Source organism: Podarcis liolepis, assembly GCF_965112155.1.
Source record: "Podarcis liolepis genome assembly, chromosome: 2".
In the NCBI taxonomy this organism is placed as follows: domain Eukaryota; kingdom Metazoa; phylum Chordata; class Lepidosauria; order Squamata; family Lacertidae; genus Podarcis; species Podarcis liolepis.
In genome coordinates, this window is record NC_139555.1 from 39,904,949 (window position 1) to 39,922,992 (window position 18,044).

The window sequence follows — 18,044 nt, forward strand, 5'->3', positions numbered from 1 at the left end:
CCCCAAAGGCTCCCAAGCCTTTCTTCTGTTAAAATTGTGTGGGATGTTTCTAGATTTACTCTGGCTCTGCTCTCTGATAGATAGAAAGAATTAACTATTAATGGTATACAGGGTCAATAGAGCTCCACCAGATTATCCTATTGTTTTTGGAACACAAGAAAATGTTGCAATGTGGAGTGTTCATGTTTTTGTTGACCATGCCATTTGCTTACTAAGTTTTGGTAGAAAGTATTGAATTGTATAAACATGACTGTGCAGATGAACATAAAATTTTCAGAGGGAAATATTATTTCAAATTACATATCTACTAGAACCTTGTGGTAAAAGGCAGGTGAGAAATACTTAGATAAACCCTGGGTCTTCCTCAGTTCTCCCTCTTGTGGTTGGGTGGTGCCATTTTGACACTTCAGGTCTGAGCATAGAATGCAGAGAGAATTATTTCACTCTGATAGAGAGAGGACAGAAACCTATTGAGAGTTAGTCAGTTTAAACCAAGGATTAAGGTTTTACAATTGTAGTTTTAAACTATAATTTATTATTTTGGAGAGGCTCTTTTTAAACACTAAAACAAATATCCCTGTGCCTCAGTGAATAAAGATTTGGTTTTTTAGAAAAATAATTGACATCGGCATTTGTTAATTTTTAGAGTAGGTTTTAATAGTAGTCCTTTCGGAATCAATATTTGTTTCAGAATTATAACAGAAAATATTCTGGTCCACAAATTTAATAATAAAAAGTGACTGGTACTTTGCCAAACTAGGATTACAAAGCAGAATTTCCAAAATGCACTGTTTCTGTTTCAGGAAGCATAAAATATCCTTAATGTTTTCTTAGTAAAGTAGGAATCAGGGCTCATGGGTACAGTTGCAAACTGGATAAATTGTCACAGGCACCACACTTATACTATAACCAAGCACACACCTTAGCCTTCGCTATTGGCCACAATAAAAGGCTTCCTTCAAGTTTAATTTCAATGGGGGCAACAGGTAAGTGGTTCCTGTGGATGTCAGGGAAGGCTTCTCTTGGTACATATGCACCAAAAGGCACCATGTTGCTGATCCTTCCAGTAAAGCTTTTCTGTGTCCTATGTTCTTACAAACCATTTTCTCACCCAATCTGGGGTTCCAGCCTGAGTGAGTTTACATCAAGGATGGTTTTTAAAGTCTGTGAATGTTCTGGTTGCTCAATTCCTTTTTTTCAAAACTAGGAGAAAGATAATTGCAAGCGAGACGTTAAATATTTTTTTCACTTGCAATAGTGAATTGAGAAGCTATGCATCGACCTGAACTGAATTTGTCTTTTAATATAGAAGAGTTATTTTCTAACTTTAGTTCTTTAGATATTTGGAAAAGCGTGGTAGCCAATTGTACACAATAGTAAAAGCAAACAATGTACCGTTTGAACAGCTTTGGTGACCTTGGGCTGTTCTGAGTAAAGTTATCAGCTTCCCTGTGAATTCACATTATCACTAGTTTATGCTGGAGTGTTCTAGGAACAGACTTTGAGGACAGTCACACCAGCTGTATCTTTGCTCTCTATGCAGTTTCACTTATATGGAAAGCACTGTCTTAGAGGGATAATGTGAAATATTGCTTGGGACAGTTGCACAGTTTGCTCATTCATTGTTTATGTGCAAGGAAGCCAGCATGTAGTAAATGCTATGAATGCACATACTTGATCATTGATTGCAACAATCTATATGCAGTTTTCACACTTCTTTCCCTACATAGAAGTACTTTACGTAGCTCTCTCTTCCGTCTTTTGTTGCCCACACAGTCTTAAGTAAGTGCCTGGCTGCCAATTGCTTAGCAGAAGTGATTAACTCTGAAATCAAAACTTTTTTTTACAGAGGTAACATTCAATTATCTGGTGGGTTTTCCTGGCTTATTTTGATTCCGCAACCACCTAATACAGAAACTGGACATCTTTTTACTTCATTAGCTTATGTTAGACAATCACATCCCTACAGCCGTAACAGGCGCTGTAACCTTCCAACAGTTTGACTTCACCCCAAAGGCACGCTCCTCCATTGTCTCCTGAGAAAGACAGATGCCAACCTCAACCGCTACCTTACACCTGGATGGTGGTAGGAAAATATTGTCCCTTTATAATAATAAAAAAATACATAGAAAACAGTTTTTTAAGGATTTTGTAAAGACATTGTTGATGTCATTTCTTGCATTAAAAACATTTAATTGTCACAAAACACTTATCAGCTGCATGCACACTTTCCATTTACATGGTTAACTATTTACCAAAAGGCAGTTCTCTGTATCAATTAGAGCAGTCATCTTCAGCCTTTTAACCTCAACCTGTAACATGCAACCCATGTATTGTTTATAATAACTCTTCCTTTTTCTCACCTTCCGTCTCTCTTTCTTCCCCTCTCTCTTTCTTCCCCTCTCTCTTTCTTCCTTTCTCTCTGTGTGTGTGTGTGTTTAATATATTCATGTATGTCTTCCTTTAGAGACTTTTCGAAGTGACTTTCAATCAAAGGAAAACAGCAAAAAAAAAAATTGTGGTAGTAATGCTAGTGTGGTCCACTATAACTTGATCTGTGTCAGAGTCATTACTCTTCAGTTGATAATCACTAGAGGGGTTTTTTGCCTGTTACCTAAAGCTGATTGATACTCAAACATCAATTTTGTATTTGCATGGTGAAAGTTGACATTTTCAAACTATCTTAATGCTTTGGTAAACATAACAAGTGAAGGCCATTGCAAAGAGAACTGATGAGAAACATATGATTGTACATAACACTAAACAGGAATATGACAGTTGATCTCACACTTTGAGGACCACAGAATGTAATTACTTTGTCAATTTGATGAAAGCTATGTAAGAGGAATGATCTGCAACAGAAATCAACCACAGAGTCCTATTTTATGTGGTTTTTCTCAGTATCATGTTTTAAATATTTATCTCTACTGATTTAAAATGTTGTGTATGGTCTCAAAATCACTGCCAAGTTATGTCACTTGGTGGTGTTCTGTTGCTGTAGATTTAACCCTGCGCCTGTCCTCCTGGTGTCTAGATTGCCAAAAATGTAGGAAAGACAATATTCTCTTTCAGCCAAATGAAGTGATGCATTCAGACTTCCTGAGGAAACGGCCTCTTGTGAGCAGCTAAAATATTTATTTATCCAGGTTTCTTCTTACTGAATTTGTTGTTTGTTAAAACAAGCAAAACTCTGCAGGCTGTAATGAGATAAACTAAAACTGAGTGTTACCCCCTGCCTGGATCTACAGATGAATGGTATTTGAGACACATTTTTAAAGGGAAATGAGATTCCCCCTCCTCTGAACATCTGGGGGGAAATGTGGAAAGTATGACAACTGGTGTCTTGCTGACATATTTGCATCAAAAGTGCTTGTGTTGACAATTTTAGATACACAAACTATACGCGCGCGCGCACACACACACACACAAAATATTGTGAAAAGGCCTGGATGCTGATATGCATTTAATACAAATTTCCTAAATCTTTATATACTTCAAAGCTATAGGACAGCTGGTTCTTCTACCACCCTTCCTTTGTAACTTGCTCACATTTAATTATTCTTTTCTCCTCCCAATCTTTTTCTTTTCTGCTATCACCTTCAGATGAATACTGTCTGTCACAATATGGGTGGGGAAACATGCAGTGGCTTCTGTTTTGCCCTAACCAACATAGGCAACTTCTGATTTTATGTATGTTCACCTTTTTATTCTTCCTGGGAGTTGCTTGCAAGCTATAGTTGCAAGCGATAGTTAATAAATATAAAAGATGCTTATCTCTCGCAGACTGCTATCTCAACAGCTTGACAGTGGGGTAAAAAATGCACAGAAAGACAACCTGGTTACTTAAGAACATGTTTAGTTCTTATTTTGCAAAATCTGTGACACAAAAGGCATTTCATAAAAACAAACAGGATTCCAGCAAAGAGCAAGCTGAACCCCTGAGCAAAATATGCTGGACGTGCTGAAGCTATGCATGTCTGGGTCCGGCCAGCGCATGGATGGGTGACCATGTGGGAACCACGTGTACTCTGCCTTAAGTTCTGTGATGAAAGCAAGATGGTTTATAAATATAACTAGGAATGTGTTGAGACATTTTGAAATTCCCTCCACCCCCACTACATGTCTAGGCCCTACTTTCCCCCCACCTTGCCCACTGCCCCATGTCTGGCTGTCACAGGTTAGTGCTGTTGATGCTGCAATTCCTGCAACCGCTGTCCCAGTTGACTCATTTAACAAGACTGTGCATTGTTGTGCATAGGGAAAGAAGACACTTGGTGGCAGTGACTAGCTGATGTCGCTGTACTGTTTGCTGCTGTCAGCAGCTGTTGACAGCTGCGTACTGCAAAAGTAGACTCTGCCTTCTGCTGTTTGCAGGCAGCGGAGAATGTGATTCTACATCTTGCTTTAGATCCTTTCTATTACTGGAATTGGTCACAAAGTCATACTAGAAGCTCATATAAATACTTAATTTCATGGAAAGAGGTTGCCGTTCACTGAAGTTTGGCAATTACTGAATATGTTACTGATTACCTCTGTGTGATTTACATGTTTGAATAAAACGCCAGTCTCTGTAGTGCTGTGTCTTGCTTTATAGGGGTGGTATTGGAGGGACTCACTGTACCACAAAACTTATCCGACAGGCAGTGTTTAAAGTTCCATTGAACTGCCATGTTAAATAATTCCACATGGCTTCTTTTTTAACTGCTATCCGTGCACTCTGTTGCATGCATTTGCAGTTGTCGGAATTGATTGATTGTAGGGTGGGTCATAAGTTTCCAAAGTTGGGTGATCTTGAAAACATTTATAACATTAATCTTTAAAAGTAGGAGCATGTGATTAGCAAGGATTGTTTGTTCAGTGATTTTTTTTTTTTAAGAAAAGGTGGGGGACAGAAGGAAGAAGACGGTTATTTTCATAATATACATGCATCATCAAAGTCTTGCCAAACTTGTCAAAGATAGAACTTGAAGGACCTGTTTAAATTATGTTTGTCCTACGGGTAGGGTTTTCCTCCCCTTTTTAAGGAAAAGCCAAAAGTTTTAATGTAGACTTGCTTTCAAAATCAATGTAAAATTTGCTGTTTCAGTTGTGCTTGGGAATTTTCTGAAATGAAGACCAAAGCACCTGCAAAAACAGCTTGTTCTTTAGCTCGGATGTTCTCTTGCATCCCTTAAAGTCATCTTTCTTCTTTCCCTTTCTCTCTCTTTTTTTGGCAGTTCTTTGAGGTTCCTTTTGACTCTAATATGAACAGGACAAAAAACAGACCCCTGGTGCGAGGACAAATCAGGTAAGGCTGCACACACCTGCTCTCCAAAATGAGTAATAAATCTCATTGTTCTTTTTATATATTTCCCAGCTTACTGCCCTTCCTTATGTTTAGATAAGCAAATATGTCAACTTCAGAACAAAAGACTGTGAAAGCGTTGCCGTTTTGTGCTTTGAAGATTCTGAAAGCTTACAATGCCACATGGAAAACATATTGGCTTGCCCTCTCATCATATTCAGCAAGGGCTTTTATAGATGTAGAAATTAAGAATCGCAAGATTCCAGGTGTTCCTGTGAAATATCATAGACAATTGTGAAGCCTGTTCCGTACTTTTAGAAGTGAGTGGCTCTGCCAAGAAAATCATTATGGATCTCCCACAATAATTCTTTAAAAAGAACAACAAACATTTCTAAAGTCTTTAAAAGGTCCAAGTTAGCCTTCTATTTGATTTTCCTTTGAGCAAAAGGGACAGGATGGAACTTGTGAGTTTGATACATGACAGGTCACTTGCCCACCATTACTTCCCACCTTGCCCACCTTCTACCACCACATTTCTTGCCAAGAATTCCAAAGCCTGCATTGCAGTCAGAATAACTTGCATGGACTTCAATATGTGTGTTCTTTTCTAGCTTGTTTAATCCGTTTCAGACAAAGAGGCCATGTTCCCTTGATGTAGAATTTGGATGTATTTATTTATTTATTTAAAATGAATGTTAATTTAAATCCATGATTAACAGCTTTCCATCTAAATTGAAGGTCAGACATTAAAAATGATAAATTATTATGTTCATTTTTAAAATTACATTACAAAATAACATGCACACAAAAAAGAAAACTAAGTAGAAAGACGTTCTGGAGAAATAAATTTGTTCTAGTCTATCAGTTCCAGCACTTCCTTAGTTTAGTTCCAGTATCTGACAAAGGAACCTCACTGCTCTGCAATATTTAGTTTAAGCTCATTATTTCTATCAGCTTATACATTAAGACAACATTCAAGTTGTATATAAATAATACATTATTATTTAAGTTAACTACAGGATATACTACAAGTGCAGATAATATTGTTGGGATGCAGTTTAGTAGCATTTTTAGCTACTTTTACTGTATTTCTTTGATGAAAGTCCTCTCCTGCCCTCACCGTGCTTACTAGGCAGTTTTTAAAATTGCTAGTTCTGCTGGTTCTGCAACAGGATGGTAGCACAATAAGCATAGTTTTATTTTTAAAAATTATAGTTGTAAACCACTTAGAAAAAGTATAGAAATTATTAAATAATAACCGCTATGTTAAGTGTTGTGCAGTACAGCAGCAATAACTAAGGGCAAATACCTAATCTGTTTATGAGGAAAATGCAAGAATATTGAGAAGACTTCAAATGTTATAAAAACGTCGCATTCAAAGGCTTATTGGAAAATGGGAATTGGCCTTATTAAAACATGGGTAAATCTCTTTCATGGCAGGCATGTTTTAAACTCAGATCAAATTCTATATATAATTTTGTAAGACAAGTTATGTCGTTTTTAACAGCATCGCTTAATTTGTCACTGTGAACTCCCTACAGAAAATCTGTAGTTCCCAGCATGGACACAGTAAAAAAAAAACCCCACAGGTGGTTCCCCCCCCCCATCTATGTCTGATAGATGAAATATATATAATATAAAAATTGCAATTCCCATATTGTGAATTGCAGATTCTCCTAAGAGAGTTCACACTGACAAAGAAGGTCCATTCGCAAAAGGTTTTGCACCAAATACTGTTAATACAGGGTTGCGGGGGGGGGGGAGGGATCAGCCACAGCATGTTTTTAAAGGAAGCTACCACAGAATCACAATCAAACAGATTAGAACCGTTGTGGAAAAACAGGACATCCTTGGGAAGATCCATTATCCCAGAGTGTCTAAGGGCATGCCAGTCATTTTAACAACTTGGCTTGTCTCACAAACAGGAGCCAAAGCAGCCTAATATGACAACAGCTAGAAGTGCTTGGGAAAATGCCCCCTCTGGCACCTTCTGGAACAGGGTTTTGCCCTACATTCTCTCCATATCCTAATACCACCACTTATCACACTTAGTGATGGAGCTCCTTTGTATATTTTTGGTTTGTTTGTTTCACTGTAACATCTAACCTTTGTTTTTCCTGAAAATAATTAGATGGTTGGGTTTGCTATTTTTGATTATACCTAGGAAAAAACACACTAAACATTATATATATGAAATGCCCATTCTTTCATTCTGTATAAATCGTTATCAATTTGTATTTCTTAGTTTTTCCCCTTTATGACAAATCATAAAGCAGGAATCAAACTTCTTATGATGTTTTACAAGAAGAATTCTGAAACATGTGTCACCTTTTGTGCATGCTTTCTGCTCCATGTATACATACAAATAAAAGGCAGTATCCCATGGGGCTCCTGTTTGAGCAGAAACTTAAAGCAACCTTGATTTCTGTTTGTATATCTGTTCAGTTTTTTGTATAGGATTGGGTTCCAACTTAACGAAGGTTGGGGAGCACTACACCTTATTTGCAAACTTGAAGCTAAAGCCCGTATTCATAAACTATTCAACAAACAATTTTCAGATAGCATTTCCATGATTTGTGCCAAGGATTATTTATAACAAAATTATGTTTTCCCTTAGGCATCTGTGAACAGTTGGTCCTATTTATTTCTGTGTTTTATCCATCATCTTTGGAGGATTGAAAAAAAGTGATGGATGAAATTACATGAAAATTGAAACAAAATAGTAAAGCAAGCCCTGGGGGTAAACTCACTCTCATTGTAAATAGAGTACTTTGGTAAACTTGTTCTGATTTGTTCTGTAAGATGGTGCTAATTACAGATTTCTAAGTTCAGTTAATTTTATTTTAAAAACATCATGGGGAATATTCTAATGAGAACATCTGTTGAGCACACAGTGAGCCAAAAACTAGGCTGAGCCAAGATTCAATTGAATGGAGGTGTCTTGAATTTGCTTAGGTCAGTGTGTGTGTAAACTTTAAACTCCTCCTCCTTTCTCACCCCCAAGTAAAATTAAAGCTTTTCTCCCACATCTGTGCTGTCTTCAGAGCAGCACCGTACTTTACGTGAAAAACCTGTTCGATATATACAACAGTGTTTCCCACAAAAAATACTAGAGGGCATAAAGGGTACAGCAGTCCCATGTTCAGCCAGAGTGATATGAACACAAGTATTTAAGTGCACATCTGTTTGTCCACAGTTCACCTATTTGCTGTGGGAAACATTGGTATGTACATAGGATTGGGTTTTCCATATAAAAAAAATTATCAGCGTTTTTGTATCCTAAACGCTATTTGACTATGTTTATCACCAGCACAGAGAAGGAACAAATGACCATTTAGATTAAATAATCAGAGACACAAGTTTCCAAAGGCATACATTTAAGTCATGGCAATTTCATTTGGTCAGAACCATATTCACCAAACTTGAAACTTTATTATACTCTCTTCTCTTCTCTGCCCTTTGTGGTCATTGTGGGGACTCCAAGGCAATCACTCATCGATCTATCTATCCAACTGTCAACAGCTAATTTAATGTTCTTTAAAGTGTCACTTAACCTTGAATGATGTTGGCCTAAGTCCTTATAGACTTCAAGCTAGACGTCAACTGGCATTATTTCTTCAGCTGGCCAAAACAACGCACTTTGAGAGCTGCAATCTTCTGCTACGTATTTTCCCAGGGTTCAGACTTTTCTAGTTAAACTGAATGTTAATCAAAACAGAAAAATGGGCAAATTGTATTTAAAAGGCTGGTGTCTTGCACCATTCCAAAAATATTTGGGGCATGTAAAAAGAGTTCTGGAGCATCTTCAAAAGTGTTCTTGTTTTGATGATACATTTGACTCTTATCAAATTTAATTTTTGGTCTATTCTATTCTCATCATCTTAATTTAACCCATTGGTGCAATAAATCTTGAAGTCACCTACTCACAGAGGAAATGCTCTTTTGCACAAATTTTACACAGGCTACTTAACAGCAAAAACCATTGCCAGTAAAGCTGGTAACTAAAAGTCATGGATGTACACTACACACAGTGTAGTGGTGTAGTGGTTAAGAGCGGTAGTCTCGTAATCTGGGAAACCGGGTTCGCGTCTCCGCTCCTCCACATGCAGCTGCTGGGTGACCTTGGGCCAGTCACACTTCTGTGAAGTCTCTCAGCCCCACTCACCTCACAGAGTGTTTGTTGTGGGGGAGGAAGGGAAAGGAGAATGTTAGCCGCTTTGAGACTCCTTAAAGGGAGTGAAAGGCGGGATATCAAATCCAAACTCTTCTTCTTCTTCTACAGAAGATCTGCAGCTGACTTCTTATATATCTTTTGATTCTATCTTCAAATTAGCAAACAATGGGCCCTTTGCCGTGGGCTCGCTTCCTCCAGATGTTCATCTTTATTCATCCCCTTTAGAGATTTCTGGATACCTTTTTATTAAGAAAAAAAACAACCCTCCAGTTTTAGGGAACTCCCTTTTAGGTATTTTTCCTTCCTTCACTTTGCTTTGGTTGTATTTCTATAGGATTTTATTGATACATGTGAAGGGTCTTGTGCTCATATGTACTTTATCTGAGCAAAGCCAGTCCAAATAAGCTACATCAACCCAAAGATTGAAATAGCCCAGTCTACATTTCTCTGTTGTGACAGTTTTCAATGTCTTCAAGCTAGATATCCCTTCCTCCTCACAAAACTTCAGTTCTCTTTCAGTGTGAATGATTCTGAAATCAGCTATAGCCTGTTTATATAGCCAAATGTCCAGGGAGCACTCTGCCATTTGGGTGTTTTTACTTACGCTCCAAATCTAGCCCTGCTGTGTATGGGTTGCAACTAACAAAGTCATTGTGTGAGCAGAATGACTTCAGCTTACATGCCATAACTTCCCCTTTTTCTCCATCTTTCCACCACCCCTCAAACATGCCTGTTGCTCTCTCCCAGATCGGCCCTAGGGTTTACACCAGCCTTCCTGGAGGCAACTGAGCAGCCAGAGCATTAACAAAAGCAGGAAGGTGTGAACACACAACACTGCTTCTAGCTGCCAGTTTTTAAATGATGGTTTAATTTAAAGTGTTTGTTTTGACCTTACGAAGCCCTGTGCAGCCCATGACCCTACTACCTAAAGGGCCACCTCTTCCCATATGAAAGACAGACACAGGCCTTCTCTATAGTAACTCCCTTCTCTAGAAAACTCTCCATGATAAAAGAAAGGCATGCCTGGCACCAACTTCACTCTAATTATGCAGTAGATAAAAATGTTTTTATTCATTCCAGTCGTTCCGGACAGCTTTATGATACTGATGCTGCAGTTCTTCAATCCAGGCTTTACTGTGTGTTTTTATAAATGTTACTGCACTGAGATTGCTCATTGTTTTAACATGTTTTATTGTATGAGAGAGAGAGAGAAATATCACTTTTTAGTATTATGCGATTTTTTTAAAAAAATCACTACTAAGGCCCTGCCCCACACAAGGAAATGAGGAATGAGAGGGTGGAAAGCAAAGCAAGGTCAAGTGAAAATTAAGAGATTTAAAAAACTATTAAGCAGTTTATAAATGCTTTTAAATAAAGGAAGTTCTTAAAGTTACAGTTCTTAAAACATAGTTTTACAAGGTCTGCCTCTGCAGATTCTGACTGTATAGAATAGCAGCAACTTCATGGTGGTGGTGGCAGTTCTACCTGTCTTGCTCTCCCTAGAGATACCCCCTTCTCCCCCACCCTGCCCATCAGAATCAGGAGCAGAGCAGATGACAGTGCCCAGGCCAGGAGGACAGGGCAGCTCCTGCCCCACAGTCAGAAAGCTAACTTGATGGTGGTAAAAGAAACCAGAGTAAACACAGCATTCTCCATCATTTCAACATGCCTGTATGTCTCCTTTCACCTGTCACACACTTTAAAATTCCTGTTGGGGAAAAACCAACAACTTGATTCCTTTGTTGTTATATTTTAACTTATTTGGCATAACAAAAGTTAAAACTTTCTCAAATCAGACCTTTTCGATAGATGCACACCCTACATTCTAACAGTAACATAAGCCCTTATTTGTAGTTAAATTATGATGTATTACATTTTTGTGCATTTTGTTATATTATAATCTGAGCCTTTTCACACTTAATAAGGGACCAGTGCTCTAAACCATATTAGGTTGAAGATTATCATCTTAAATTGACTCTCATACTATCCAAAAACCAGGGAAGCTTAGTTGTTACTCTTCATTTCATTTCATGATCAGCACTGGTTATAGGAAGCTCCTTCAGGATAGAAGAACAATTCAACAAGAAAATAACAATTAATGGTAAAATCTGATCTTTTTTTGCCCGCCAGTGGAACTGACATCATTGGCAGAATGAACTCCCCCAAATTTAGTCTTATTTATATATATATATATTAAAAATTGTATATTGCTAGCTATAGCATGAAAAATATCAAAGTGGTTTACAGCAAATTATCAATAGAAAAGACTTATGACCTGAAAATAGAGACAATTGCACATACTTTTGTAACCCAAGAAAATCTTTAATAAAAATTGTTTTTTTAAGTGGTTTACAGCTATAAAAACAAAACAGTGCAATAATACAATAAAGCCATCAAAAAGTTAAAAACATATCTCAATTAATCATTGTGGAAGGGTGTACTCTTAATTGCCTGCATAGACCTGGAGGAATAGAAAAGTCTGTTGGTGGAGTACTCCACAGGACTGGGCCAATGACACTGAAGGGATGCCCTTGAGCTGAGTTCTTAAATGCATGTGAATTCGCAAAAGACTGTAGTAGAGCGGTAGAGCGGTAGAGTTCTTCTTTGCATGCAAAAGGTTCCAAGTTCAATCCCCAGCATCTAAAGGTAGAGCTTGCAGATACTATTGTCTGAAATCTTAGAGAGCCACCACTGGTCAGTGTGGACATTACTGAGCAACAAGGACCAGTGTTCTGATTCAATATGATGCAGCTTCTTACGTTTCAAATATTACTGGTTTGTTAAAAATTTGTTACTGGATAACTGGCTCAGAACTGAAGTTGCAAATGCTTTTGTTTAACGTGATGTGGGGAGGAAGAGATGTTCCCGTTTGAAAACAACATAGTTCTGAAGCGACACCACAGCAGTGTTCTTTTCAAATAATGTTTATCCTGGAGGTATGCAACTTTTAATATAACTGTATGAAAACAAGTGTGTTCTTTCCTGCTGAGTTCCTTTTCTTCCATGCATTTCCTCTGAAGAGTGGGAAGCTGGCATTGCCTGAGTGTTGTAAACAAGAAATTTTAATAAGGCTGTTTTATATTTTGACATGTCCAATTACTCGTGAAAATGTTGCCCTTGCATTTTAAGCAGCAGGACGCTTATTCACTCCCCTGCTTCAGATAGCTGCATTTACAGGCAATGAAGGAAAAATCCTTAAGGCTAGAACACAGTTTAAAGAGAATAAAACCCACATCAAAGGATGAACTAATGGATTGCTGTAATGCTTACTATCTTGCTTTCCCAAAGGGAATAGGAATGGCAGTAGCTATGTATCCACACATAGTGTTGATTACATCCTTTATGGTCAATGAGAGTTCCTGTTTTATGTTCATAAACAGAACCTGATAACTGTTTTTAAGATACATATGTGTGGCTGGGTGTGGATTTGTGTTTGTTTGTGTATTTCTTTGATTCTCCATGCAAGATACAAAATTATTGCACTTTAAATGGAGACGGCAGTATTTGCCAGCTACTCAGCTCCCTGTTTCAGTTGGTTGTGCTGTGTGAAAAAACTCTGCAGCAGCGCAGTAGAGACATTCCTTTATAAGCAGTTCTGTTTGTTAAATAGAAATCCCGCGGAAACATTTGACCCCTCACGCCTTGCTGCTTTTCAATTCAGCTGTGAGGCCTTTGCCATGGAATTATTTATCAGGGCCTTTAATTGCATGTGGGACAGTTGATAAATTTGAGTGCATTGTGCATCACATCACGTTAGGAAACATCCCAGATGCTCATGTATAAGCCAGGAGTCATGGTGCATTTGAGTAAATAGCCCTCCATCTGCTTCTGCGGACCACTGCTGAGTAGCGATATGCACTCCTAATGGAGTTGTCTTAGCCTCCTGTGTCAGCTGCGCAGTAGGAGGTAGGGCCCTGTTCGTTTGAAGGAGTACAGCAATTGTATACCATAATCCTTCTGATTATGACCTCCAATATGAACAGACCTTTGGGGATGTACCATTTATGCCAATTCCATTTTTTTCTTTAAAAAAAAAAAAGAAATAATGGCAGACAACTTCCTTTTCTTCTGAACTAGCCATGGGGAAGTATAGTCTGTTGTGGCACAAAACCAAAATAATTAGCTAGTATGGTAGACATGCAAATACCCAGTGGCCTTGATATCCAAGACCCTTGCAAATCTAATCTGGATGAACATACATCTGTGGTGAAAGTGTATGGGAGTAGAAAGGCACAGAGTACTGGCAGAACATTTCATTTATACTTGTTAGCGTAGATTACTATATAGTTCCGTAGGATTTTCAGCAAAACACACTGCCCACTTCTATTGCTGAAACACAGTCACTAAACAATTCAGCTTTCCAGAAAGTCAAGTCCTAATAATTACAGAGGCAAACCTTCCCCCCCAGATGGTTGAGCTGTTTCTTAAATGCAGTATGTGACAATTTGTCACCAGGAGGTCCTCCTAGGGATAGTGAAACACTTCAGTTGAACTGTCTGTGTTTTCAAGCACCGGGGAGAATTCTGAGTGACAAGAAAGGCTGTTGCCTGCAATATCCCCAGGATATATCCTATAAGTGGGTTTTGGGAGCCTCCAAGAAGAACTGAAGACTAGAGCCAAGGAAATAGGGATAAGCAACTAAGATAAGCTGTCTCATTTGAACATTGTCTTTATTTCTGCCCTTGTTCACAGCTGCCCATATAAATCTGCCTATATGCATTGTTCAGATGAGAATGTAGGTGTGTTGCGACTGCAGAGGTGTATATCCAAAAGCAGAGTGTAACTAATAGTGGGGAAAACACATCAAGAATGATCTTTCTTATGGGCTACCAGATTATTTTTATAAAGAATATATCCACCCTGCCTTGTGAAGCAATACATCTTGTCTCTGGGATAAGCCTGCCATTTTCTCAGTGTTTAGCCCTTATGGAGTCTGTCAAATTTATTCAGATTTGTGTTTGTACATTTTGTTTTAAGACAATCCAACTCCCTAGCACTCAGTTCTGTTTTTAATAGTGGGGCCTTATCTTACTTAACCACAGCAGCCCCGTTATTCAACATGTGCCAAGTAGTTTCAGAAATGACACCACTCAGCAAGTCCATTACCGAACTGCCAGGGATAGTAAATGGCTTGCACCTTGAGTTCTGTTTACAGTAAGTCACGTAAAAAGTGCATTTCTTCTATAAATGGTTGAGTTTATAAGGCCTTTAAACAAGGGACAGCTTACACATTATCAACTTGGCAAGTCAGATACCAGAGCTTACACTTTAATTAGGCATTGCTAGAATAGCCGTTGCTGCACAGTTTGCATTCCAGAGGCTAAGATACACAAAGAGCCCTCTCACACATTTTATAGGAATCTTCTTGATAAAGTCACAGTGAATATTGTGCTATAAATCCTGCTGAAAGGGGACCCTGGGCCTTTTCCTGTCCGTGCAGTGGAATTTGGGTTTTAACTTATTTGCTAGTTTGCCTTCATTATGAATTTCTAATGGGCTGCTCAGTTCAAGGTTTTCTGCATAAGAATTTAAGAGGGTCTGCAGCTATTACTGTGAACCTGAAGATGGTGATAGGCCAGCCTTTGGCTTCAAAAGTTAGTGTGCTATATGCAGACACTATTAGAACCTAAATGGGGAAAGGGTAGCAGAGCAAGCAAAACTATTGGGAAGCAGAAAGAAGTATTCAAACCCAAAACAATAATGTATTGGTATTTTTATATATTTAAAACAGATGATGGGCAGCTTTGAATATTATGTTACAGTAACAGGTGGGGCCTGCTATACAGTGGTACCTCAGGTTACATATGCTTCAGGTTACAGACTCCGCTAACCCAGAAATAGTGCTTCAGGTTAAGAACTTTGCTTCAGGCTGAGAACAGAAATCATGCTCTGGCGGCGCGGCGGCAGCGGGAGGCCCCATTAGCTAAAGTGGTGCTTCAGGTTAAGAATAGTGTCGGGTTAAGAACGGACCTCCCGAACGAATTAAGTACTTAACCCGAGGTACCACTGTACACTGTTTCTTGGTGAAGTGCTTCTGTTCCTTGTTTCAGCCAAGCAGCTATGATTTTTCTATTCACCCTCATTTTTTTTCTCTCTCCAGCAGTCAAGTCAGCATTTTTTACTTCCTAAGTACACTCAGTTACCATCGGCCTGTTTTAGAGATCTTCTCCCTCACCCCACTTTCGGGGAGTTGTTTTTTTTTTTTCATTTAAAAAATAAACCCCACAATGCAAGTCTTGGGCTTTCCACTGTAATTTCTCTCATGTGTATGGATGGTACCATTTTGGCCACATAAGGATGGGCAGTCAGAGAATGCATTTACAAATAGTATATGTAGGATGTTAGGTTAGTAATAATGGATGAAGATAAGGCTGGCATATGCATGCTGCCAGAGAATATCCTTGGCAGCAGAAAGCAGCATGCAGCCTGGGGCCTGAGAGGGAAGAGAATTGGCCTTTGGCAGACTCCCCACCCCACCCCAAAGAATCCTTTTGGCAGGGAGGGGAAACTTCCTTTTGACACAAAAAATTGACCTTCTGAGAAACTTCAGTACCATTTGCACTCAGATCTTATTTCAATACAGTAATGCAATCAAACAAGGAGAAGGGGACGACCGAGGATGAGATGGTTGGACAGTGTTCTCGAAGCTACGAACATAAGTTTGACCAAACTGCGAGAGGCAGTGGAAGACAGGAGTGCCTGGCGTGCTCTGGTCCATGGGGTCACAAAGAGTCGGACATGACTAAACGACTAAACAACAACAATGCAATCAAATTCAGCTCCAAGTAAAATGGGTTGTGATGGTGTCTTTTAGCATTGGATCATACTTTCAGCCAACATTGAAATAAAGTAGAAGCAGCACTTTCCTTCTACCATACAGGTGCAATAGCTCTGTATTTTGACTACATAAGGATTGCACACTTGGAGAATGGTTTGCTCTGAGCTGCACTCAGACCTAGTTCATATGATTCTTCCCTTGTTTTTTCAAGGAGGAGAATCACACAATTGGCAGTTTGCCCAGGGGGTTGGTTCGCTGCATACCATCTCTACTGGAGAGGGAAGGTCCTCAGGCTACTCTTCCCACCACACTTTCACCTCACACATGTGTGAACTGGGGTTTCCTTATACAGTAGTATACGTTCTAGTGATAGCTTTTTGGGGGGGTGTAGGATTGAAAGCTAACTTTGGTGTACAGATTAGAAGAAGTTCTTTCTGTTCCATCATTCCAATCCTTAAATTTCTTTGTAGTTCCCTGCCTTATGCTCACTCACTATCCTAATAAAAAAAATTCATGAAAATGTATTGATCCAGCACTGAATTATGTAAGCTTGAAAAATAGACTGGTCTGTTTTCAGAAAACAAAGTGACTACTTTAAACCTAGCTGATTTGTTTATAGTGCTGCTCAAGTCACTAATTCTGAGCAGAGGAGATGGAACATCTGCAACTCACATTGGTTAGGATCTGGGAAAGCTAATTGCCTCCAATTTGGTTAAAATACAGTGTCAATTACATTTTCAAACAACAGCTTCTGTACTCTCTGTTGACAGCAAAGCTGGTGTGCCATCCATTGAGCTATTTCCTTGCTTCAAAAAAAGTAAATTCACACAGCTATGTGATATTTTACCGAAGCCAATATTTATTCCTTTGCAAATAAGTAGACTTGCTGGCAACTGAAGTAAAATAGCTTGGAGTAGAAATGCCATCTCGAGGGTCCAAGAGACAGTTTGTTTCTCCAAACCTTTTCATTCAGATTGGATCACTAAAAAAAAAAAAATCAAAGTTATTTAAATAATTGTGTGGGGTTTTTTTTAAGATTCTAAGTTTTTGATTAATGTATTTCCTGAAAAACATGCATACTGATAGGTTGCTGAAACACAGGTTAACTATTTATACAATAACCAATATAATACATAATGATAATAATACTTTATGTCAGAAATCCGATTTAAGATTTGAGTGCTGAGTTTAGTATCCTTTGTTAAATTAGTAATTTTTCTCTAGCCAGATTATCATTAGTATACTAGACAATTTTTAAACATGCCTGCTAAACATGTCTATACATTAGACATTCCTTATCTCAGCACAGCAGATGAATGACAGGGAAGGAGAAAAGCTACCACAATATCCTCTTTGGTAGTCTGCACATCTGCTATTTCATGCTAAGTCATATTTGGGTTATTGTTATGTGCCATCCATGAATTGTCTGCAAGTTAACAGAAATGCACCATTGTGTTGGGATATTCGGCCTACTGTCCATTCTCCATCTCTCTCCAACAATCAAGATCAATCAAGACCACCTTCAAGTTATTACTGATGAGTCTGGATTGCCATGTAGACAAAAAGAGATATTAGCAGCTCAAGAGTGCTTCTTTTCTAAGCCTGTGCACATCAAAGACAACTCTGCCTTTTCAGACAATTGGTTGTTAAATCCTTTTATCAGGAGATAAAATATTATGATGACCGTCAAAATTCCTTACTTAAGTGCTTTTAAACATGGAGCCATTTATTACGTCCCTATGGAGTTTTAGGAGCTCCACTTTACCACTTGGTAGAACTAGCCCCCTTCTCAGCTAGAAGGATGTATG

The 18,044-nt window shown here is 38.6% G+C and overlaps 1 protein-coding gene across 1 annotated transcript in view; it reads left to right on the forward strand.

The window, feature by feature from the left end:
* COX10 (cytochrome c oxidase assembly factor heme A:farnesyltransferase COX10) overlaps positions 1–18,044 on the forward strand; it is a 93,938-nt gene that overhangs the window by 52,828 nt on the left and 23,066 nt on the right. The window contains exon 5 of the mRNA XM_083487629.1: positions 5,217–5,287. Coding sequence (XP_083343755.1) covers positions 5,217–5,287 — 71 coding nt within the window. The remainder of the gene's footprint in view (positions 1–5,216; positions 5,288–18,044) is intronic.